The following is a 24,246-nucleotide window of genomic DNA, read 5'->3' on the forward strand; positions in this document are numbered from 1 at the left end:
CAAAACCTTTTGCTTTCTTTTCCCCTCAAAAGAAATTCAGCAATTTCTTTACCAAATAAAATACAGGTTTAACTCAGCATATACAAACATGTATTCACTTCTGATTTAGACTATCCCCATTATTGACACGTTATACTGCTTACCTACTGCATCTTTCATCACCGATTTTCATTTTCAGTTTCTGGATCAGGTGATCTACTAAGTCAGACTCCAAAATCCTTTTCTCTGTCTGCCTGTCTTTCTCAAAGGATTTCACCTATGATGTAGTTCAATGGGTCTTAAGATTGTTGATTCTTAAAATGGCATACAAATAAACTTATCAAATTTAATCAAAACCAAACTATTTCACCCATTAAAGGTGAAAGAGTCAGGTAGGAAGCTATTATCATCACCAATCAATCACTGCCAATTAAATCTTTGATCAGATTTTTTTCTGCCAACTACTAATTTATTCTGCATTCCCAAAGCAAGCTTGGCTCCCTGCATCTAATGTGATAATTAAGTTCTAAACAATGGTTTATAATTTTAAGTATCATATTAATATTTTTATTCAAATAATTATATTAGAATAAGGCTTGCCTTTCAATTTGCAAGAGTTAACTCAAACATTCAAAACCTAGGAATCTGCACCATCTTTATTGGCAAGAGGTTAATCAGCAACAACACCATTCACCTCATTAACATCTCCTTTATTAGTTTTGCTTCAATAAAGCCATATTTCAAAGAACACTCTACAATAGGCTTGTAGAGGACTTTGAAATATCACTTTGTCATCACTAAGGTTTACTTATTCTTGCAATTATTGTTGTTACAGTAACAGAGTGAATAAGAAAAATTTAGAAAGGCACATTGGCTGTTCATGCCATATGCTGTCAAATGGTTAGTATTTTTTTCAGTCAAAAAATTAATCTTTGTTCAAAAAATAATGATCTTTTCTCTAATGACCCAGAACATTTTAAAACTTTCAACTTCAAAAAACCAAAGGTACCAGAACCACAGGCTGCAAGAGTACAGAAGAACAACAGAGTACATTCATATCGTGACAAAGTTCAGTCTTTGCATCCTAACCAGTTTATAGAGGTGAAGAGTGTGGTTCTGACTGACTGTTGGAACAATACTGATTTTTTCAGATTTACATTTGAGTTGTATTTATTTTGTAACATGAAAAGAAACCAACTGCAAAGATTGTTAAGTCAACAAATTCCTTTTGTAGATTTAAGGAAGTCAGAGACAAGAGAAACCTTTTTCCTCGCTAAACCATCAATGGCACTGTCAAGCAATGTTTGCAATAGCTTTTGGACTTTCCTAGAGGGAAGGAGGTCTGTGAATAACAGTGTTATACAGGGATAGAAAACGTTTAAAATGCTGAAATTCTTCAGAATAACATTTCTACGACTTAACAACCAAAACTGTATTTACCTCAACTCCTCTTACTTAAGTATAATTTACATTGTATTAATAATGACCTTAAAAAAAAAAGTAGAACAGAGTACAAATCTGAAACACTATAAAGCATCCCCAGGTCCCATGCTTACCTTCACGTGACTTCCTTCTTTCTCTGACACCAAAGCCACATACGTAATCCCAGAGCACCTGCAGTATTCCTGCAGTTCTTCCTGGGACTAAAGTGAGAACAAAAGAAGGGGAATGAGACATTAATTTGACATCTTATAAAATGACCAATTAAGTAATCAATCAATCAATCAGTCTCCTGTCTTTAATAAAGTAACTTGATATACAACAGTCACACAACTTCAGAGAGAGAAAAGCTTTATTAACAACTTGAGCAGATGAAACTTCATTATTTATCCACCCAAGGCTTGCTAAATTGAAATCAAAGTCTATGCTTGGACAGAGAGAATGCCTAGGTCCTGCACAGGTTCCCACACAGAAGGGCTACCTACATGTAGAAGTGCAGAGCCCAAGTAACTGTAAAAACGTGCAGTGTAGCACCAGGCAGACAGACAGACACCACCCTGCTGCCTGCAGCTTTCTGTCCTGCATGGCTGGAGGTCTGCCACTAAAGCTGACTCCAGCTGGCTTCCTGAAAAACCAAGGCTATGCTGACTCACTCAGCACTGGCTTGCAGGACAGCATTAGACAGAGGCAAGAACTATCCAAACAGTCATTCCTTCTGGATCAAGCAAACAAACAAAACAAATAACCCCAAACCAAGAAACTCCAGCCTACGTGATCACAGGAAAAGTATATAATCTAGATTTTTTAGTCCCAAGGGACTGAAACTATTGGAAATGTTATGGCAAAATAATTACAAAAAAGTCAGACAAACTAGATGAGCTCAAAGCTTCCTGCCCTGCAGCACATGATGTGCAATGGACAGCTGCAGTTTCTCTCTTGTTAGTCACAAATGGGGACACTTGAAGGTGAAGCAGACTCATAACCCATAAGCCACCACCTCTAAAAGGGACTTCAGTGTTGCCATGTAGCTCACTACATTCCTGTGAAGCACTGCTGGCCACAGCTCTGTTTGCTTTCAGCTGGATGTAAATGGGCCCAGCTCAGCTTACCACTCTCCCTTCCCCTCCTACTACACATCTCTTCAAGGACTACATGGGGACCCATCTAGTAGCTCAGTTTGCTAAACTGTATTTCTAACAGTAAAATAATGTCAATATTCCCTCTGTACCTAAGTGTCTTTGGCCATCTGGCTATTTAAAAGTTGATGCTACTGTTCTGTTCTTGATGTACCCTCTATTAATTATTAAATTTATTAATAGGAGGGATCCTTCTTCACACTTTTAAATACTCTGGAGGAATGCTGGAAAGCCATTGAGACTTTCTTGACATTACTGTATCTGAATAGCACCCTACATGCTCAGTATTATGAGCCTCCACCACAATAAAAACAGAAAAATACCCCAAAAAAAGTCTGCACTAAATTGGAGAACAATAATACAGTTAACACATGAAGATAATAATTCTACCTGGGACCAGTCATACATTATTTCAGCTGGAATTCCTGCAGTCCAGAATTTCTGAACAATGTTGATAGCTCTACCCATTGACATCTGACCAACACTTACAACCAGCAGGTCACACGAGCTGACAGAAACCTGAAGGGAAAGTAAAATCAAGGAGACAGTATTAGTCACAAGATCACCTTTCCCCCTTCTTAAGGTAGCTAAAGTTACAAAGATGGACAAATATTCCAACATTTGCCAAAATGCATCACCCTAAAAAGCAAAAAAGGGATTAGATCCACCTATTTTGAGAGCTACAAGCCATCTAAGTCTGTCTGAAAGTCATTGAAGCTCAATCTTCCATGCAAAGCACCTCCACAGCCTCAGCCTGCCAAGCATCCCTGCCTACTCTGTTCCTTCCTTCCCACTCTCCTTGCCAAGGTTAATTTATTCTTATAGAGAAAAGAGAATAAAATACACATTTCACAACCAAGTGATGATGTGTGACATTGTACAAAGTAGTCAATATTCTTAAAGTTTCTTTCCATCTCTATCTTCTATACTTTGATAAAGGGAGAAGTAGTAGGGGGAAAATAACACTAAATATCTACAGTTGTACTCTTCCATCTGAAAGAATACACAGGCTGAGAAAAACATTCCATTAAATTAAAAATAAAATGGTGTAAGCATGAAGATCCTGTCTTCCCTTAATTCTCATTTACTAAATAGTTCTATGTTGAGAAACACAAAAGAACACAGGTCATCTTGATGTCTGCCTTCTATTTCAGTGCAGTATTATTTTGGAACATATCTGAACATCTTATTTTTTGTCCATCTCTAGCTACAATTAGGTTATTGAACTGTCAGAAGTAAACAAATTCCCCATTTCCCAAAAAAGACTTACAGAATCCTCCACACTGGAAACAGCAGCAGTTATTTTATCTATAGCTATGCTGACTCCAACAGCTGAAGGAACTGGTCCTACTGTCTGTGGCCCTCTAAACTGTGGAATCTCAAGACAAGAAAAAACCAGAATGGAAGACCAGTTAGTTATCTTGGCAAAATGGGTTAGAAAAAAAATCAAAATTTACTAGAAGAGATAAGCACATACCAGATGATCATATCTGCCTCCTGCAGCAAGAATTTCAGGCACAGTTCTTTGTCTTCTTTTGATGTATGCTATAAACTGAAAGATAATACCATTGTGCTGCTGTATTTTGTAAACCAGTCCCAGATTTATAGAGATCTGTAAAATAAAAACGAATATGTGCACATATATATTTAATTTCCTGTTAGCAGCATGGATTTAAAACACTGCTTTCACATAAGGAAAATATATGGAAACATTCCTTATCTCCAAAAATTTAAAATACAGTGAAAAATAAGGAAATTAAAGGTGCTTTAATCTTCCAGGATCTCAAAAAACCATGTAGCACAAAACCCAAACAGCAAGCTTCAAAGAAGGTGGAGGCCTTTAGTAGTCATTAGATTTCTGTCTTTTAAAAATATTTACAGTTTGTTTCAATATTTATTAAATCCCCTCTTTTATGCTCTAAGTAATGCCTTCAGTCTTGGGTGGAGAAAGGAAAAAAGTCTGACTGTCATTAGATAAGTTAAGCCAGAGCCTTCCAACTGGAAGAGGTCTTATTTTTAAAATGCATCTTTAATAAAGAAAACAAAAGGGAAAAAAAGGAAGAAGTACCAATTCAGTATTATTTGCCATCAAGACACTTGCATGTGTTTTTTCTGTTGTAAAATATCTTTATTTCCTGGCATATTACAATGCACAGCAGCCCTGTAATTCCATTAATTTATTAGGAGAGCATTTTACAAACCTGAAGTTTTATTCCCAGTTGCTTTAACAGACCAATGATTTCCTCTAAATCCTTCATGCCATGCTTCAAGAGCTGAGTGACACTTGGCTTTTGTTTTATCATTGTGTTTAGAAAGGGAAATACATTACTTGCTTCTCCCTTCTGCTCAATGAATTTATAGAGTCGAGAAAGCTAAAAACAAAAAATAAAATTATAAGCATACAAAGCAACACATACAACATTCATAATAGGTCCCATCTGAAAACAAGAAAAATATCTGACTTTCTAATTGTGGGAGTAAGACATGTGCCTTTTATGTTTGTTTTGGCTAGCAGGCTGTTTTTACATAGTGGAGTGGAGGAAAATAATAGGCAGACACAAATCTCCAACTACCCAGAAGTTAACTTCAACTCTATACACATTCAACGTTTGCAGAGAAGTTTTAAAAAAAGTTTCTCTCAGTTTTCTTTACTAAATATCTCTCTGTAGTATTCCATTTACCCTTTATTAGTTTTATTGCCCCACATGTTTAGAGAACAAGCTGCAATACTGACTTTCAGAGAGAACAGAGAACAAAGTCAGGCCACTTGCAAAGGGATTGACCTGAACAGCACATGTAACAGGTTATTTTCCTTCCTCTGGCTGATTAAATTACAAAGAAAATAAAATATTACTGTCTTATGGCAAATTACAGGGAAATTAGCACTGAATTAAGATCACTTACACTAGCTGATGTGAGAGAAAGATTACAGAACTTGGCTTCTACTTCTCTTTTAGTTAGCTTTTCAGTCTACAAGAAAAACAGATTAAAACAACATTTGATTGTGTTTAATGTATTACTGTAATTATTCAAATTAATTTCACTTACATTCTGTGCTTAGAAAGTATAAAAGACCTAACTGATATTAAAACACACTTTAAATTTAATTTTTAAATGTTTTTATTGACTAGCCTGTCAGTTCTTGATTAGACAGGTGAATAATTATCTCATAAATACACATTCAAGAATCATCTTACACCATCCCAATCCAGAAGTAACAAGAAAGTAATTAATGTACATTTACAGCCCAAAGCCAACCTTTTTATGTATCAAGAGTATACTCCTGGTTAGGCTGGCAATGGGCTGTTATTCATTTTTAGAGATAGCCCCACAAAATAGAATATTCCACAGAGATGATTACAGAGGATAGGTTAATAACTAATGCCTCACCACAGCATCATAGAGAATGATGTAGACTTGATTGAGTTTGTCCTCTGGTATCCCACAGTGCAAAAGTATAGCTTTCAGTAAGGCAGTATGGTTCAGATAAATACTGTAATTTCTTTCCTAGCAAAGCATAAATAAAAAAAAAGGAAGAAAGAATGAAAAAGCCAAGTTTTACTTGCATTCTGTTTTCTTAAAAAAAACCCAACCCTCACAAAACAGAGGCTTCCTATACATTTAATAATAATAATAGGTCAAAATTAACTTCAAACCACTTCTTTCACTACCTTACCTTTCATATATAACTAAAGAATGGCAAGTCTTGTCCCATTCTACAGTAATCACTTGTCTGACAGAAGACAGACATTATTTCAATGGTACTATAAAGGATTCAGTTCTTTCCTTTGCACATAAACCTATGCTTCATTTTAAGTTTACCTAGGAAACACATCTTTTATGGCAGTGTTCTATAAGTGCCTATAGATTAAATGTGAAAATAGTTCTGTACTGGTTAAAGTTAAAGGAAGTATCCTTTTACAACACATCAAACTAAATATTGAGTTAAATTAAAATTTTGGGTGGAAAAGAGGGAAAAGGGGCTGATTATAGAGAATCTACCTGTAGCACTGAAAATTCTTGAATGATTTCTGAAATTGCATAAATGGTTTCTGCTATAGGCAAAAAGCTATTTCCAGTAGATGTAATGATGTCAAATGCACATTCTAGGAGTTCTTTGGGATGACAGCGGTCTAACTTCCGAGGTCTGAAAACTCGCTCTATACAGTATCTAAAGGAAACATTGAACAATGAATCAGCCTCTTCAGAAGTCACTGTCACAGTCAGTGCAAATATCACCCCTACATCTCTTACCTTTTCAAGTTTGATATGTTATTTCTAGCTACAAATCTTGCAAAAGGAATCTGAAAAACAAAATACATGAAAATTGTTGAAACCAAACAGTTGATTTGACTGAGCTCTGCAACTAGAGATGAATTATTCTGTGTAGTTACACTTGTACTCTCCCAAGGGTAATATTATGCTTAAAACACCTGACATAGCCAAGTAGTATTAATCTAACCATCCTGCTGCAAGTTTTAAATGAAAACATTATTTTCACCTATGTTAAATAAAACAAACAAATGCTATTTCTTCAAAATGTGGTCAGGGCTCCAACTGTCACGAGGAGGAGTACAGAACTCAGGAGAACAAGAACAGACATTGAAAGATACTTCAGCAGCCAAAAGAAATGTAAGCTTAAACCAAATTCTACCACAGCATCCCCCAAACCCTCTGGAGCTTTGCCTGCAGAGATGATGCTACTTACTCTGAGGTCATAAGGAAGCATTACCAGCATCCCACTGTGATCCATGAAATATGAGGCTTCATTATGTTCATATAGTTTCTTATTTCTGGGCATCAGCAGTGGAGTATGCAGCTTGATGGCTCCTGCACAAAACCAGAAAACACTATTATCTCTCATTTCAGAAGAACACCTGCTTTTTACAAGTTCATGAACACCCTTGCAGGGCATAATTTTGTCAATCATAAGTGAAAAAATTACATTAAATGTCCTTAATGGACTTTCCTCTTCCATATTTAAAGAAAGAATGTAAAATTTTGTTTTATGCCTATGCTGCATGCTCCTTGGGCTCAGCAGGGAGGCCACAGAAGAGAGAACTGCCAATTCCACAGCTCAGCAGAATCTTTACCCTGCCCTCCCTCTTTAAACACCACCTTTCAGAAAAGCAGGCATATGAAACAGATGAGAAACTCTGCAGTTACCAGTAACAATTACTGCTTTGGTCTAGAGACATTTCCACATAGGACAAATTTTGTACAGACATGTTGCATCCTCCTTCATGTCTCAAAAACATACTAGAAGTGTTTGTGTTTCATTTTTAAAACCTCATGAATACCTTTCTTTTCCTGGCTACATTTTGCAACCATCTATCTGCATGAATCCAGTCTTCACTGAAACCTAAATACTAACAATACCACTTATTACTGAAAAAGTTTCCTGTTTTAATATTTGATTGAGAATCACCAGAAAATTTATTTAGGATTAACTCAATTAGATTTTAACTCAACATTAACTATTAAATGAGAAAACAAGTACCCCAGATAGAAAGAAATTCTTCTAGCCATTACAGAAGTCAGACACAATCTAATGGAAAAAAATAAATATCCAAGCCCCATTTTTTTCAAAAAGCATGAAAATATTTCAATCCCTAAAATTTCCCAAATCTGTCAAGCTTTAAAGAGCAATGGGAGAGGTAAAGCCATCCTTGACTTAGTATTTTGCAGCTTCTCACTCTTTTGTATTGCCAAATTTTGATCATGCTTAATCAGATTATGATTTACTTGGAAAATGCAAAGTTTCCATTTCAAAATTCAGTATTTTTATATAAAATAGTATCATGAACACCTGTAAGACAACACAATTTAAAACATTCCAAGTGTGACAGTGGCTGCATAAATTTCCTTCTCAAAAAATAACTTTAAGTGAATACTATTATTAATGACTGGATAGATTCCTGGAAAGGAAAATGAGAGACTACTAAATATCATGGCATCAGCTTTGGCTCAGGAAGTTCCTGAACAGCAAAGCATTTCCAAGAATACATCACTGGAAGTACCCCTCCATGCTTGCTTTGTTTCCATGCTCTCCCTTATGCTCTTCCCATTCTGGCTGCTCAAAGAGAGGTTACTGTGCTCCATGGATGCCTGATCTCCCACTACAGAGCTAGCCTTGCATTCAGACCCAAATTTTGTGTAACAGGCTGTGCCTCTAAAACCTCATACAGATTTATCAGAACAACCATGTACATTCAAAAATGTAATTAAGACTTTCACTCTTCTTTCTGTAGAAAATGTAAATAATTCAGATTTTATATTAGTAGCTATTACTGGAATGACAAAATAACAGAAGAAAACATCATAAAAACGTCAAATGATCAACCACTGAACACGTTTTCTGATTTCTCTTACAGAAGTAAATCCATTCCATTCTTTTAAATCCATTCCATTCTTTTAAATCCATTCAATCACAAGAAAGGAAATGAATGACTTTTGTAAACACACCCACCGTGTCTTTTAAATATCCGGCTGACAATGTCACATACATGCTGCTGTATCTTGGCTGCCCAAATAGAAAAACTACCCTGAAACCATCACAAATAAAAAGTACATATATAATTCACACGTGATGAACACTCCATGTAGGCAATCATTCCATGTAATACAGGCAATAAACATTCTGCTATCTCATCCCACTACAAAAAACTGCAATGCTTACATAATAAAAATAACTACAGCTATATGTAGCATTATTGTACTGTGTTACCTTTAATTTCTTTAGATTTAGAAAGATACAAGAGCTGATAAACTAAGAAAAATCAAATCAATTAGAGAAAAAAGCATCCAGGGTCAACACTTTCTGCTGACAACCAGTCAACCATTAATTTGACAGGAATTCAGAGTAAAGAAAGTAATCATCTGGACATAAGCTTAAAGCTCTAGCTGCTACAAACAAACACTGCTGGTTTCTTCACTGAAGAATGAATGTAAGGCTCAAATGGGAAGCAGCTATTGTAAGCCATACAGTAGAGACTGTAGTTTTAAGTGGGAACCAATGTAAAGGTGAATCTTGAGACAATGCAATTCACTCAGAAATGCTTACCCATATAAGCATATTTTTAAAAAATTCAGCACAGGGAGAAGCCAAACCCACACCTCCCCTGAACACCTACAAACCTTCAACATATCACTGTCATAAGTATAGTCTATTGCTGGAGATATTCTCTGTGCAAATATCTGACTCATCATGGTCCGGTAGGCCTTGCCATCCACGTTTGCTAAGGTGTGGTGGAGGACCTCATGGAGTTCAGACTCTTCCATTTGGGGTGGTGGAAGATGTTCACTTTTTAACAGCTCCACAGCAGTTGGTCGTGCTGCAGGATCATGGTTCAGGAGCCACGTAATAACCAATCTCTACAAATTAAATCAAAATTTTACAGATTAGAAACATTTTGCAAGGTAACAATATTTGCAACAAACTTGGTAGTTATATCAATTCGATAGCAAACTGTGGGACTCTACAGGGGAAAAACCAGCAGAATCTGAATCTTTGGCATGGACATTATTTGCTTATAAATTATTAATATATTTTATTATCATCTGAAAAAATTTACTAAACCACACAACTTATTAGAAACGTGCCTCCTGGGATGACAAAATATGTAGTATCCTTTTCCTTTGTTGTTCCATGGTACGCTAACTCGCATCTCTTTATCAACAAAATCAAGAGAAAGTTAAGAGGAAAAGCAGAATTGCATGCATGAAATCAAAGACTTGAAAGGCACAAGTGTGAGAGTAGGAGGAATCTCCCTGGCATACTCCAGCGAAATGTACAAAATGGAAATGTTTTATGGTACTAGTAACATGCAGATTGCTGTTTTAAAAGCATAACACACTAAAAGTTAATACTAATGGTCAACAAAAGAGTTGATTAGCACAAGAATAAAGCCACCTAGATGGTCCACAAAAGATTACACTGCTCCTTATCACTTCATTACTCTGCCATGGAGGCCTCCAGAACAGCTCTTGGCAGCTCTGTCAAGCTTGGAGCAGCCAATTGAGCTTTTGTGCATCTCCTTCTGCTGTGTGACACATTTCTTTCAAAAAGTTTAAGTAAAAAGTTAAACAATTGAGCTGCCATTTGTCTGAGCATGAAAAGTTAAAATTGTCTCTCAGAGCTTTAACGATGTGCCAGTGAATTCTAAATTTGTTCATGACTGTGCTCAGAGAATTCTGTAGGTAAATATATTTCCATGTCAACTTAGAGTATTCTTTTGAGGTTTTATTTCCTTACTTTGTCCTAATATCATGTAATAAGAACTTGGCAGAGAATACTAGGTGGGGAATTAAGTGGGAAATTAAGGGGCAAAAATTATAAGCAATGTTTTCTGAGAAGGAATACCTAATAGTTAAAATATATTCAAAATTACCTGCTTTGCATGCTTGACTTCATCAAAGTCCTTAGGAAATACAATTGCAGGCTAACAAAACAAAAACCAAAATCCATATTTGAATTTTAACAAGCAGTCCAGATTGCTCTGATTAGTCTTACTTTTAAGTTCTACATATTAAACAGAGAAACAAAGCATTTCCATTGCCCATGAAAAAAAAAAAAAAACAAACAAAGAAACCAATCCCCACATGGCAAATTAAATTTATTTGAGGAGCTAAAAGGAGGATGAAAGCTTTGATGTTTTGTACAATGAAAGTACAACCCATAACCACAAGCATTTACCAACTAGAAATAGCAACTCATTCCTGAGAAAGGCTCACCAGGCCTAAACCTAAGTATACTGAAGAGATGATTCCTTTATCTGACATGTAATAATTATTTCACAGACAGAACACAGACTGATGGCATTACCATTAGAGTCCACAGTGCATTAAAGGAATGTCAGTGCACCAGCTCCAATTGTATTCTTTAAAGGAATGTCAGTGCACCAGCTCCAATTGTATTCTTCACTTTTCATTATATGTTTTACAAACCTTGGTTTTGAGCACTCCCTACGGCAACATTTTTTGCTGTATTTTGCATCCTTTTGCTTCTCTTAACAGATTATTTGAGGCATAGAATTAGTATGTTTCATAGCTGTGTACTCACCAGCCTTAGCTGACCAAGAACAAAGATCCTTTCTGATGCAGTATTCATAGGATGATAACACATTTCAAAGAATATTATACCTAGGCTGAACAGGTCCACTTTCTAAGGTAGAAAAAAATTAAAACTTGTATTTAGTACCTATCAATTCTCTGAAGACAAAAATAGCAGAGCAAAAAAATCCCAACAAACGTTTAGGTTAAATTGAAAGCTGGAGAGAAGGCTGGGGGGTTTTTTGTGTCTTTTCATGTGTTTTTGTTATTATCCATTTTGAAAGCTTTTTTTGTTAGAAGACACAATCCATTAAGATTTGGTAGACTTTAAAGCCTTCCATCATCACAGCACTGCTATGAATAAATGATGGTTGCACTCGAGTTGTGGTCAGCAGCTTAACAGCAAAGTGAGGAGCAGATGTTCCTCAGGGGTAGGCACTGTGGCTGGCACTGTTTAACATCTCTGTTGGTGACACGGACAGTGGGACTGAGAGCGGCCTCAGCAAGTGTGCTGGTGACACTGAGCTGTGTGGTGCAGCTGACACGCTGGAGGGAAGAGATGCCATCAAAAGGGGTCTTGACAGGCTGGAGGGGTGGGTCTGTGTGAACCTCATGAAGTTCAACAAGGTCAAGTGCAAGGTCCTGCACATGGGTTGGGGCAATCCCAAGCACAAACACAGGCTGGGCAGAGAATGGATTGAGAGGAGGAGCTACGAAAAGGACGTGGGGGTGTTGGCTGACAGGACTCACAACATGATCTGTCAGTACACTCACAGCCCAGAAAGCCAAACATCCTGTGCTGCATCAAAAGCAGTGTGATCAACAAGTTTAAGGAGGTGATTCTCTCAATCTACTCCACTCTCATGCTATCCCATCTGGAGTGCTGCATCCAGCTCTGGGCCCCCAACATACGGAGAACATAGATCTGCTAGAGCAAGTACATGGAACAAGTCCAGAGAGGGCCACAAAGATGATTAAAGGAACGGAGCACCACTCACATGAGGAAAGGCTGAGAGAATTGGAATTGCTTAGCCTGGAGAGAAGGCTCCATGAAGACCTTAGATCAGCCTTTCAGTACCTCGAGGGGACTACAAGAATGCCAGAGAGGGACTTTTTACAAGGCCACTGAGTGACAGGCCAAGGGATAATGGCTTTAAAATGAAAGAGGATAGGTTTAGACCGAATATTAGGAAAAAATTCTTTACTGTGAGGGTGGAACAGGTTGCTCAGAGAAGTTGTGGATGCCCCATTTCTGGAAGTGGTCAAGGCCAGGTTTGATGGGGCTTGAAGCAACCTGGTCTAGAGGAAGGTGTCCCTGCCCATGGCAGGATGTTGGAACTGGATAAGCTTCAGGGTCTCTTTCAACCTAAACCATTCTATAATTCTATGACTCCCACTTTGAAAACATTTCCTTGCTTTGTCTCTGCATATAAACAGGATTCTCTTTGATGGAAGAAATACACTCTCACCTCCCACAATCACAGTCTAGAAATCCAGAACAGCAGTTTACACTACATTACCTTAACTAAAGGTAATATAATGCATACTATATAAAAGGTAAGATTTCTATCCTATTCAGTTACAGAGGTCCTCTATCACTATATGCTTTCAACTTGAAGTTGCTTGCATCTAGTCATGATCAAGCACAGGCAGAACAATTGACTTGCCCACATGGTTCTATCCTTGGTTTCCTCTTGAAGGAATGTTTAATTCCCCTGACTAGCACAGGAATCAACGACATGCTGTTCCACACTGAATTCATCTTGTCAAGGAGGAACGACCCAAATCATACCTGCTACATCTTAGATTCCTTTCTACCTTTTCATTAAGTCTACTCCAATCATACCTGATTGTATGTAGATTTAGTGCTTCCTTGGACCTCTGGGCTGACGTACAGTGCGGTGCCAACCATCCCTGTCAAGTTACCTGGATGGCAAAAGATGAGAGCACCAGTTTCAAGAAGGTCAGAAAGAACTGCAACATCCATATCAAGAAAAAACTCATTCATGTTCTCTAGGTGGGAGTGCAGTCCTTTCTGAGAGAGACCCAGCTGAAAATACCTTGACAGACAGACAGTTCTTACCCTCACAGGTCAAGTATCCATGTCTATCTGTAGAAACTAAACCTATCTATTGCTTTACAGACTTGTACTAGCTCAGTACACAAATGTTACAACTAAATTTCACCGCCATTACATTTGTCTTTAAACATACCATGTACTAAGGTTCCCTCAAAATACCATATTCAGATTCTAGCTAAAATCAAACCAATTAACCAAGGACACTGAAGTCTTGAAATTTTCCTATATAGGCAAGAGAACACAAGTGCAGACGGAACAGATATACAGGCTCTCTCTATACCTCACCATGAGGAAAGCATTGGTCTAAGGCAGAAGGCCAGCAGAGGAAGCTAATTGATTCTTAATTGATAAGAGGCAAAACTGCCAGATATAATATAGCTACCCAACTTGGGTCATATCTCTTAATAAAGAGAAATTTTATTTTCAAAGAACAAATGGAAATTTTAACAGCCTATACAAGACCACAGAATATAAATGCTTGCTTAAAATAATTTATAACAAGTTGCAGTGTAAACTAACCTGATGGGTCAGAAACAGCAGAACCATCTGAGAGATTTTCCTCTTGTTTAGAGACGACCTGAAACCAGCAAAACAGACATATTGTAAATGACATGTGAAATACTTCTGTTGGTTGCTCTTGTCATTTAGGTTGGCACTGCATGGTTTAATTCTAGAACCTTAGAAATTTAAAAGAAATTTATAGCATTCTCCATATATAAACATTGTGGTCATTTAACTTATGTTTTTTTGGGTTTTTTTTCAAATTCAAAAACCAAATTCAAGAGTTTTTTCATTCACTTTAAGCTGTACTTACTGCATTTGCTGGATAATCTGTAGCTAAACCAAAATCACCAATTTTCACATGATCATCTGAATCTAAAAAAATGTTCACAGGTTTCAAGTCTCTGTGGATCATTCCCTGTTACAGGAAGAGAATAAAAAAAGACCAACAGAGTGTTAAAGAATAAACATTATTCAAAATAAAAGTCCTTATAATGGACTAGAAAACCATATTACATACTTTTAATACAGTTGGAGACTTTGCATTAAGTCACTAAAGATCAGTCTTGAAGACAGACTATCATTTGTAGCCCAGAAGCCAGAAACAATTTTCAGTGCTACCAGATATCAAACAGAATGTTTTTAAAAGATGGTCAGATTTTTATAACTAATGGGTAAAATCTGAAGTGGTTTATTATAAAATCCATGTTCATGATAAAATATAATAAACCCCAAGAACCAACTAATAATGGAAAGGGCAAAGAGAGGAAAGCTGCTAATGCATGCCCCAAGATGAAGAACCCAGAGAGAAAGAGGCATAACACAGATATTTCGTACAGGCCATGACTATCCTGTTTACAGACCTTCTCATGGATGTAAGCTAACCCATCCAAAATTTCTCGGAAAAGCCTCCAAAGCCGACTGGTGTCTTCATATAACCCTTGGTCAATAGTGTCCCTCAATGTGCTTTTTTCACAATATTCCATCTTCAGTTGTGCATTCACAGGGGACAAAGGGAAGAAAGAAGAGTTTTATTAATAAAAGACACTATCAGAAACTTGTACCTGTACACATATTACTGCCTGGGCTCAGGAGCAAAGAGTATCACCAAAAAAAAATTAAAAATCAGCTATTTGGAATTCTCCCGAGAGCTGTCTTTTAGCTACAAACATGCATTCACTTCTGGGTCCTACCTCATTTTCTGGCACAACGGTATGAGCCTGCAGAATAGCATATTCTCTAACATAAACATTAACAACAAAGTGAAACCAGCCAAGCCATAGTATGTGATAAAGCCAAACCACAAAGAATGTCTGGCTTTACTGTACTTGGTGTCTTAACTGCTTTTATTATGAATATACACAATGCACACAAACAAGCTTATTAAAAACTAATTCCATCTACTTGTAACTTCCTTTCAGACAAGCTCTAGCATTAAGTGCATTATAACAAATTGCACATCACCACAGAGTAGTTAGCTATGATATATAGCTATAAATAGTTTCTGGGAGAAGCTGACTAACTCCTAACTCAAAGGAGGTGTCAGTAGAACAGCACGAAGCTGCAACTCTGCAGGAGTTTAATTGTGTGCCAACTGTTAGATTAGTTTACAGATTACTGCTTTCTATTAAAATAAAGTGCATACACAATACTGTGCTTTTGAAGAGAATGAGGAAGCTTTCACATCTGTGAAAGACAACTTTCCCTCAGGAATTTAGCATGGTAGACTTCAACTCCACATTGGAAATCAACACCAATTAAAAACCAAACTGAGGAACAGCTAGAGTGTTGGGTATTGAGATGGATATTCTCAACAAATAAGCACAAGGCAAAAGAATGCTTTGAAATCCACAGACTCAAAGGTTGGTTGGTTGGGTTGTTCTATGGTTAGATCAGGAATTGCCAACTTTTAGTTGTACATGAGCAACACCAGTTATCCCATTACACACTATGGCACTACCAAACTTTGTTCTCTCCAGGCACAAATATAGAGCCTTGGAAATCACAACAAACCATGTGCACTGCACAGCTAAGCCTTCGGAAAACCAGTCTAATGCAAAAACAGCACTGAACTTACTTGTTTGCATTTATTACTTCTCATGAAAACCAGCAACTAGGCTGAAATAAACTGTATCCTTTCATGTGAACACAGGAGCACATTTGTACCTGAATGTACAGATAATGCACTGTCTGAACGACTGGTGTCCTGTCCTCTCCTCCATGGCTGTTCTTTTCATTGCCTTCTTCATTCTTTATCACAACAAAAGTAACAGAACAGTCAGCTACAGGAAGATGTGCAGACTTTTTTATTACATACTACTGTCTTTTTAAGGCTGGAATACATTGATGAGAACTCAGCTTCTATAGTTTGAAAAAGAGCAAAATAATAGAGTGAAATTTTGTAATACCATTGCATCTAAATAAACAAGAAAAACAGGTGTGGCCAATTCTCAAAGTGAAAATGAATAGCATTTTGCCATTATTAGACACTGAAGGAAAAGAATTCTGGAAGAACTAGATGAATCCTAAATCTCAAGCTGTGTCATATTAAAAAAAAGAGAAAGATAAGATTTGAAACTAGTAGATAGAAAGCTTGCTTGACAAACAATGCAATCCCCACCCTCAACCAACAATTTTGTTATGGTGTGTATACATATACATATATATTAAGAATGCACTGCCATATTATTAAATGATATACTGAAAACCTTTTCTTGCCAATGTACATTATAACAGAAAGAGGAAGGAGATGTAGCTTTAAATAAAAGCATGTTACAGATCATCAGTGTTGGCAGTGACATACTGTAAATGCTGTAGAAGAGTGTGACACAGTGCCTTCTAGTGACACAGTGCACTATGACCAGCAAGTGCTGTGACACAATCTTAAAATCAACTAAAACCTTAGTCATTATACTGACTTCCCCTCTCTTTCAGACTGTTGGCAGAATTAATTTTGTCTGCTCTAAAAAGCTGCATATGAGCAAATATATTGGTTAAAATCATATAAAGGCAGAACAGAATTTCAACTTTGAGAGGTGTAAGACCATGTAATCCATAACTGTTAAATCATAAACACACTGAAGTGTTAAAATTTGCAACAACCTGGGTCATCACTAAAAAAAACCCCATATTTAGTTCAATAAACACTTCAGGAAACAGAATCCAGATTAGCTGCATCAGACTGATTTCTATGGGATGCAGCTCACAATGGCACAACATTTACTCTAACAAACAGGTAAGGTTATGTTTCTGCAATTACAGCAGAAGTGAAGTAAAACTTCTTAACTGACCTGTTTACTTGTCAAAGACTATTTTATTATATTTTCATTTTCACTAACTTTATCTTTACACTTACTGGAGAATGACCTTTACTATTTTCATCTTCGTTTTCAAAAATTATTTCGCTTTCAGAATCTGTGGTTGGCCTGTTTAAAAACACAGAAAGAAAAAAAAATCTCAAAAGTTCTGCATACCAAGTAATATTTACTAAAGAATTTGGAAATTATTTTGGGGAATAAAAAAAACCTAAGCTTCTGCTGAAGACTTTCTATAGACTTTGAACAAAAAAGCAAAACAAAACAATACCCAGAAAACCATCCTGCTTGCAAAGAAACACTTCCTTTGACAGTCCAGTTCTAAAAGGGAAGGTATACATTTGCCATCAGTAAAATTTAATTGCTATATCCAGTAAACAGAACTGAGATAAATGTATTTAATTGCTTATACAAAAAAAATCACTGAGTGAGACAACTGAGCCATACACAGAGGAAGGTATGGAATACACTAATAAAAACCAAAACAAAAAAAGGCAAATTTGATATTTTTCAAGATTTGTAATATTTCTGTTATTCTTTATTTAAAAAGTTTATTCTCAAGGCTGGAAAAGGCAGTCAAACATAAGGTAAGCAGTCATGCATTCTGGCACAAATAAGCAGTTTCAAGAAGCGTACATCAAAAAAATTTCCACATAGATTGACAATCCTTAGCTAGAAAATTTCCTCTTCCTGGCTATGTGACTGCTGGCACATACACTGGTTTTGAACAAGGGGACAGAATAAAAATGCAGTGAACTACTTCTAACAAAAGAAATGAGAATGGTAAGACACAAACTTGGAGAAACTAACTCTGCTCACGCTCCCTATAGTGCCAGTACTGAAGCCTACTTACAAAATTGAATGGGAGAACACGCCATCACCATCATCGTCGTCGTCGCTGGACTCCTGATCAGCTCCACTGAATTTGTTGCTGGAGGATCTTTCACACGAAGTGCTCCACTCAACTGAACTGGTCAAACATGGAGGGGGAACATTAGTTTCCACATCATTTGTCTCCTCAGTGGAAAGGATGAAGAGACCAGCTTTGGGGGGCACTCTCCTTTCATCAGTCGTTCCAGATGTTGACACAGTGGGAATAGGACTTTCATGTTTTTCTATCCAAGCATTGTAATATCTCACAATATTCTCATGGTTCAAGCGGGAAAGCAACGTCACTTCCCCCTTAATCCTCCGGAACTGCTTGCTGGTGGGGTTTATGCGAATACGTTTCACAGCATAATAGCAACCATCAAGCTTATTTCTCACCTGAAAAATTCAAATTAATCTAAAATCAAATGCTTACAAATACCTTACCAAGCAGAGCCAGAAGAATAATTTTTTTCACAAAACAGGAAGTCTTCCTTTCACCTGGAAAATGACTACAACTCAAATGCAAGGTTCCTGATACTGACAGGCTTCTCCCCAATCTCCCAGCAACCTCTCACAACTTTTCATACTATTCAATTCCAGATAAAAACCTCAACACAGGCACAGCACCAGCAGACAGTAAATAAAAGCATACAAACATTGAATATATTTTTCTGCTTCAGAGAAAACAAACATATCCTTACAAAGGTTTCCACAGAGGAAACCATTTTTATACCATACCTTGATGACTGCTCCAAAAGCCCCTTTACCAAGTAATTTTAGCTCTTCAAACTCATTGTAGTATCGTGAAAATTGTCTCTGTGTTTCTGTGAAGAATGAAGCACTGGATATCTGACTGCTGGGTACAACTGTCTCCACGCAATCTATACCTCCTGAATCTGGAATGAAGACAAAGTTACCGTCACTGGCAATATGGGAGTAAGGTGCTAGGGACTGTCAAATAAGGAGCAAGGAGGAGGCTAAACGTAAATAATTTCAAGTGCAACTAGACCCTAAAATACAGAAGTGCTCTGCTGTGTAAAGCTCTAGTGCAAGTGTTAGTCTTAATACTGTTTTTAATTACTAACATGAATTATGCTGGACAATGGAATGATTTTAACAAGAACTTAAGAAGGAAAAGTCTCATAGGAACACCATCTCACAAGGACAAAGTTAAATCTGTATTTACACCATGAAGGAGGTGGATGACTTTACGGGTTTCTTTAAAGCATGAGCTGCTTCTACAGAAGAAAGAACAGTAGTCAGTCCACCCCAGCCAGTCTTGCACAGAGAAGTTGAAGATTACACTCTCTTTTAAGTTAGTTAATGTAACACACTTGTGCAGTCTTGTGAAGCTGTAGCACAGGTCAATTTTTCTTACTGTAGGCATGCAGTTCACTTACTTAGCAAAACACAGAAAATACCAAGTTCCTTACCATCTAGATTTTCTTCAGCTACAGGTATTTTTAATCGTGGAATGTTTAGAAAACTGTGTTGTAGCAGCTGCTGAGGAGTCCATCTTTCTTTGTCTTCCAAGCAAACACACCTGTTAGCAAACCACAGAGAGAACTATTTCATGTTTGACATAAATATTAGAAGAGTTCTTATTATATCTAAGAAATTATTACCTCCTTCATTTAGGTGAGAATCAGAAGCAAGTAGACAGACTAAATGGCTTATCACAGTGATATACAGTTGGTGGCAGAGCAGAGAAAAAGAGCACCAAACCTGCTCTCCCAAATCCCAGATTAGCAGCCTGAGCCATGAGATCAACCTCTTCTATAAAAACTACAACTAGAAACACAGGAAGACATAGCTATTCTTTAAAACACTCTTAAAATCTTAAAAAAATTCAAACAAACAAAAAAACCAACCAACCAACCAAAAAAACCCCCAAAAACCAAAGACAAAAAGGTACAGGAATGTGACAAACATACTTTTCTAGAAAGTCTTGAAAGTCAGCAGGTAAATTGGTAGGCACAGCAACTGGGAATTCCTTGGTTGCTTGGCCCTGGCTGAGCGACAGCAGAAGCAAGCCCAGACGCCACACATCTCCTTTTTTTCCAGGTTTGTAGGGAAGACCATCCTCACTAAATCGAACCTTGGTTTGCTCAAAAACATCAGCTTTGCAGACGTCAGCTAAGCGCTTGGAAATGCTGTAGTCTGTGACCTTGATGTTTCCTTCAGCATCTACCAGGACGCTGGAAGCACAAAGGACCTTGTGCACTACTGAATTACTGTGCAAGTAGTCGAGAGCTGACAAGATCTGGATCACATAATGGCGCAACTGCTCAACTGGAACTGGAGTCTCTTTGTCCAAGTATGTAGAAAGGCTACAACCACTTATGTGCTCCACTAAAATATCCACCACAATTGAGTTGTCCCGTTCTTGGAGGCTCATACATTTGTAATGTACTATGTTTGGGTGACTTAGCTTAGCCAGCGAGTTGAACTCTGTTTCTGCTCCCTGAAGCTGGTAGAGAAACACAACATAACATGGATTTTGTCATATCTTGGGACACATTACTAATAAAATATGGAATACAAACAAAATACTTATAAAATATATGACATCCTCATACTTCTCTGAGAAGGAAGTATTGTGCACTGGAGAAAGTACAGCTTTGATTTTAACAGATAAGCTTGATTCGTTGTTTCTGCAGAATTTCAATATTTTGTTTATGCATACTTGAAAACATGCTTTATATTGTAAAGGAACTCCTGAATAACCCAACACATTAATTTTCTTTCATGCTTAGATACTAGCATTTTCAAGTTCATTACTACCCTCTTAAGCTTAATATAAACTAGCAGCCTAAAGAAAAGCACTGAACCTCACCTAATCTTTATTAAGCCAAATGCAAAATATAGGTATTACCTGTTTCTTAGACTTCTCAATCTTTTCTATTTCATGAGTTGTAAGAAACTTTCCCATCTTTTTTTCCCAGTGCAGAACCCACTCATATATTAGAACAAAGTCTCCACTGTGAATTTCCAAGGCATTGTAGACAGATTTACCAAGCTGTTCATCTCTGCCTATACACAAAGGGAGAGAAGAGGAACATGGCTTCTTTTGTTTCTAAGGATTTGACAAAAGCTCCTGCAAATGCTAAATAAATACCAATAAGCCTGTTTTCTAAAGTCAGAAACATAAACCTACTTACAACTAGACAAGACATGTATCTATCTAGTAAGTATGGAATATATCAAGCTTGATGAGACTGAATGCTAGGTAACAGCACTCAAATGAAAGCAATCACATGTTGACAAAAAACTGCTGCACATTTTCAAGAATTTCAAGTTTTAATAAACGAACAACTTTCCTGCTTAGCAAATGCCAAGTTCTACACAGAGTAACGCAATTGTTCATCCTCAAACTGCAAAATAATAAAATTTTCCATTCTCAAGAGACTTTCAGACTGTTAATCCATCCACTGAGGAAGTGCTATGTTGAAAACAAACAATGAAAACATCTGATGGTCTGTCCATGTGGGCACTCCGTGGAGGTCTTCCAACTCAACCTTCTGTCACGTCTTGTATTAATGTTTTTGCTAAACCTGCTGGTTTTATGCCATTGCTATCAGCACAATGGAAGGAAAGTATCCATTTCCACCACTGTGGAAATGGAAACCACTGTGCTTATCAGTGGTTTCACATGTTACTGAAAGCATACCAAATCCCAGCATTTCAAGCTGCAATTGTAATTTTGCTTACCTAAACATTTTCCTTTATGGACAGTAAGCTGTCCAGCACCACTTGTGCTGAAGTTCAGAACTTCATGATTTCCAGGGGACTCTTCATTATTACTAACAGAAAACTGGCGTTCTCGTCTGCAATGTAGAGAGAACATTTTTCTCCAACTCAAAGATAGTATATTTAAAGTCAGGAGTTGAATAAAAACATTAACACTTGGAAATGTACCAAGTTATCCACAGCACGTAGCTTAGTTAAACCATGACAAATGAAGGTGGGGGGGGGAAGTGGCAGGGAAGAGACCAAAATGAACACGTCAACATCATGGCACATTATTGCCTTCAGATTTCACTTTGTAATCTAATCTTTGCAACTAAAACAAAAAACCCAAAAAGCAACAAATAAGTAAATAAATCTAAAAAATCCACATGCAAACTGACGTACTTGGAACGTCCAGCTGAATTTGGTCGGTGTTTATTATTCACCCCATGTTCCAAACAGCTCCCATTGAAACGTGAAGCAGCTCTAGGTCCTGCAGTATCTCTCCTGTGAGAATCTTCTTGATTTCTCAGAGCAGCTATTTCCAAACGTTCCTATAAATCAGGAAAAACACCAAATAAGTGGAGCCACTCCTATCACCAAAATATGCAAGTACTTAGTTATTACTCTATGAAGTCATGCAGATCATAGAAGAAATATGTTTTCATAATGAATGTACACATGAGGCCAAAGAAAAAGTGCTGAGATTTCAGAAAGGACACTTCAGCACTGTCCATGGCAAGAATGCAAAGAAACTGGAAACATTAAATACCAGCTTTTTTCTGTCTGTTTGAAAACATCCACCTTGGTACATTCAAGATGCTAGTATATTCCAGAAATAAACCCCAGAAATAATCAAGAACCTATTTTAATTTAGATCTACTAGAAGCCCTGAATAAACAAAGATGTCCAAGTACTTTCTACAAGTACTGTTACAGTACTGGGAACAACTTACTGCAATGTTTGTTTGCACATCTGCTTACAAAGAATACCTGTCTAGCAATCTCCTTCTTTTTTCTTTCTTCCCTTTTCTCTTCCTCCCTTCTCTGAATCTCGTTAAGGATTTCACGTTGCTGAAATAAAATTTCAGTTGTTAGAAATGCAACAGTACATGCAATGCAACTGCTAAAATCTTACCCTGATTTAAAAGTAAAGAAGTTACAATGCTGATTTTTTGGAAGTGTTGAAAGAGGACTTAGAAGATGTCACAAGAATAAAAAAACAGAAGTAAAATTAGCTCTCCTGAGGAAGTTAATAGTATCAATTGTACAATACAGGAAAATGGAATTGTAAATTACTTCTACTGCCAGACCCAACAATAAAGTTTCATGCACATGAAAAAAAAGACAGGGAGATAAATCCAAGTGATCTTTTAAAAACTGGAGCTATTCTATCCATATTCCCCACAGAGTGGAGACTTCACACTACTAGCCCCTGTGAGACTTGGATGAATCCCCTCATTTCTACTGAAGGATATTAGTGGTCTGACATCTCTTTGGGTTAAATTTGGTGCTCTCTAGAGATGCCTCTCACAGTGAATGTTCCAGTCACCCTAGTAGTGAAAGAAGGTATGAACACCTGTCTGCCTGGCTAACACTTCCTAGTTTACAATGGAATGCACTTAATATGCACCTTTGCTTAAGCTTTTGTATAAGGTCCTCTTGATAAGGGATTTTCACAGGATCAAGAATCAACATTTAGGTTTGTTTCAGGCACAAATACTTCCCTGTGTTAAAACCACATCATTAAAACATTACAATTACAGCAGCAGATAGTTCATATAACACACATTGATCAACTCATCCTGGCAGGTTTGACAAGTTAATAATTCACTAAAACTCCCCATTATGCAGAGTGATTTTAAAATCACAATTATGTTATTTTAAGAATATATGGTTATTCATACATTGATTTCTCTTACCTCCTGCTCCTCTCTTCTCTTAACTTCTTGTGCCTTACGCAATTCCTCCTGAGCCAATCTTTCCTGTTCTTTCTGATGATTTTTTAGCATTTCTTCATGAAAAGACTTGGAAGGTGGTTTATTATACTCACTGAGAAATGACTGTACATGGTCAGCAAGTTCAAATATCATGACCTGAAAGAAAAAACGGTACAAATGAAATGCAGAGTCAAATGACAGCCAAAT

At 37.0% G+C, this 24,246-nt stretch overlaps 1 protein-coding gene across 1 annotated transcript in view; it reads right to left on the reverse strand.

The window, feature by feature from the left end:
- EIF2AK4 (eukaryotic translation initiation factor 2 alpha kinase 4) overlaps window positions 1–24,246 on the reverse strand; it is a 39,489-nt gene that overhangs the window by 9,556 nt on the left and 5,687 nt on the right. Inside the window, exons 4-33 of the mRNA XM_054275227.1 lie at window positions 24,022–24,195; window positions 23,093–23,173; window positions 22,506–22,654; window positions 22,083–22,198; window positions 21,247–21,404; window positions 20,306–20,841; window positions 19,805–19,914; window positions 19,110–19,267; window positions 18,355–18,767; window positions 17,543–17,612; window positions 16,354–16,437; window positions 15,051–15,173; window positions 14,501–14,605; window positions 14,206–14,263; window positions 13,453–13,532; window positions 11,617–11,718; window positions 10,946–10,996; window positions 9,693–9,929; window positions 9,025–9,100; window positions 7,264–7,385; window positions 6,810–6,859; window positions 6,558–6,726; window positions 5,946–6,062; window positions 5,460–5,525; window positions 4,757–4,927; window positions 4,033–4,167; window positions 3,826–3,933; window positions 2,946–3,074; window positions 1,536–1,622; window positions 144–256 (exon numbers count right to left, since the gene is read on the reverse strand). Of these exons, the coding sequence (XP_054131202.1) occupies window positions 144–256; window positions 1,536–1,622; window positions 2,946–3,074; window positions 3,826–3,933; window positions 4,033–4,167; window positions 4,757–4,927; window positions 5,460–5,525; window positions 5,946–6,062; window positions 6,558–6,726; window positions 6,810–6,859; window positions 7,264–7,385; window positions 9,025–9,100; window positions 9,693–9,929; window positions 10,946–10,996; window positions 11,617–11,718; window positions 13,453–13,532; window positions 14,206–14,263; window positions 14,501–14,605; window positions 15,051–15,173; window positions 16,354–16,437; window positions 17,543–17,612; window positions 18,355–18,767; window positions 19,110–19,267; window positions 19,805–19,914; window positions 20,306–20,841; window positions 21,247–21,404; window positions 22,083–22,198; window positions 22,506–22,654; window positions 23,093–23,173; window positions 24,022–24,195 (4,148 nt within the window). The remainder of the gene's footprint in view (window positions 1–143; window positions 257–1,535; window positions 1,623–2,945; window positions 3,075–3,825; window positions 3,934–4,032; window positions 4,168–4,756; window positions 4,928–5,459; window positions 5,526–5,945; window positions 6,063–6,557; window positions 6,727–6,809; window positions 6,860–7,263; window positions 7,386–9,024; window positions 9,101–9,692; window positions 9,930–10,945; window positions 10,997–11,616; window positions 11,719–13,452; window positions 13,533–14,205; window positions 14,264–14,500; window positions 14,606–15,050; window positions 15,174–16,353; window positions 16,438–17,542; window positions 17,613–18,354; window positions 18,768–19,109; window positions 19,268–19,804; window positions 19,915–20,305; window positions 20,842–21,246; window positions 21,405–22,082; window positions 22,199–22,505; window positions 22,655–23,092; window positions 23,174–24,021; window positions 24,196–24,246) is intronic.

The sequence above is a fragment of the Melozone crissalis genome, unplaced genomic scaffold, assembly GCF_028551555.1.
Source record: "Melozone crissalis strain CALT ecotype California unplaced genomic scaffold, PUWL_Pcris_2 ptg000018l_1, whole genome shotgun sequence".
Lineage (NCBI taxonomy): Eukaryota > Metazoa > Chordata > Aves > Passeriformes > Passerellidae > Melozone > Melozone crissalis.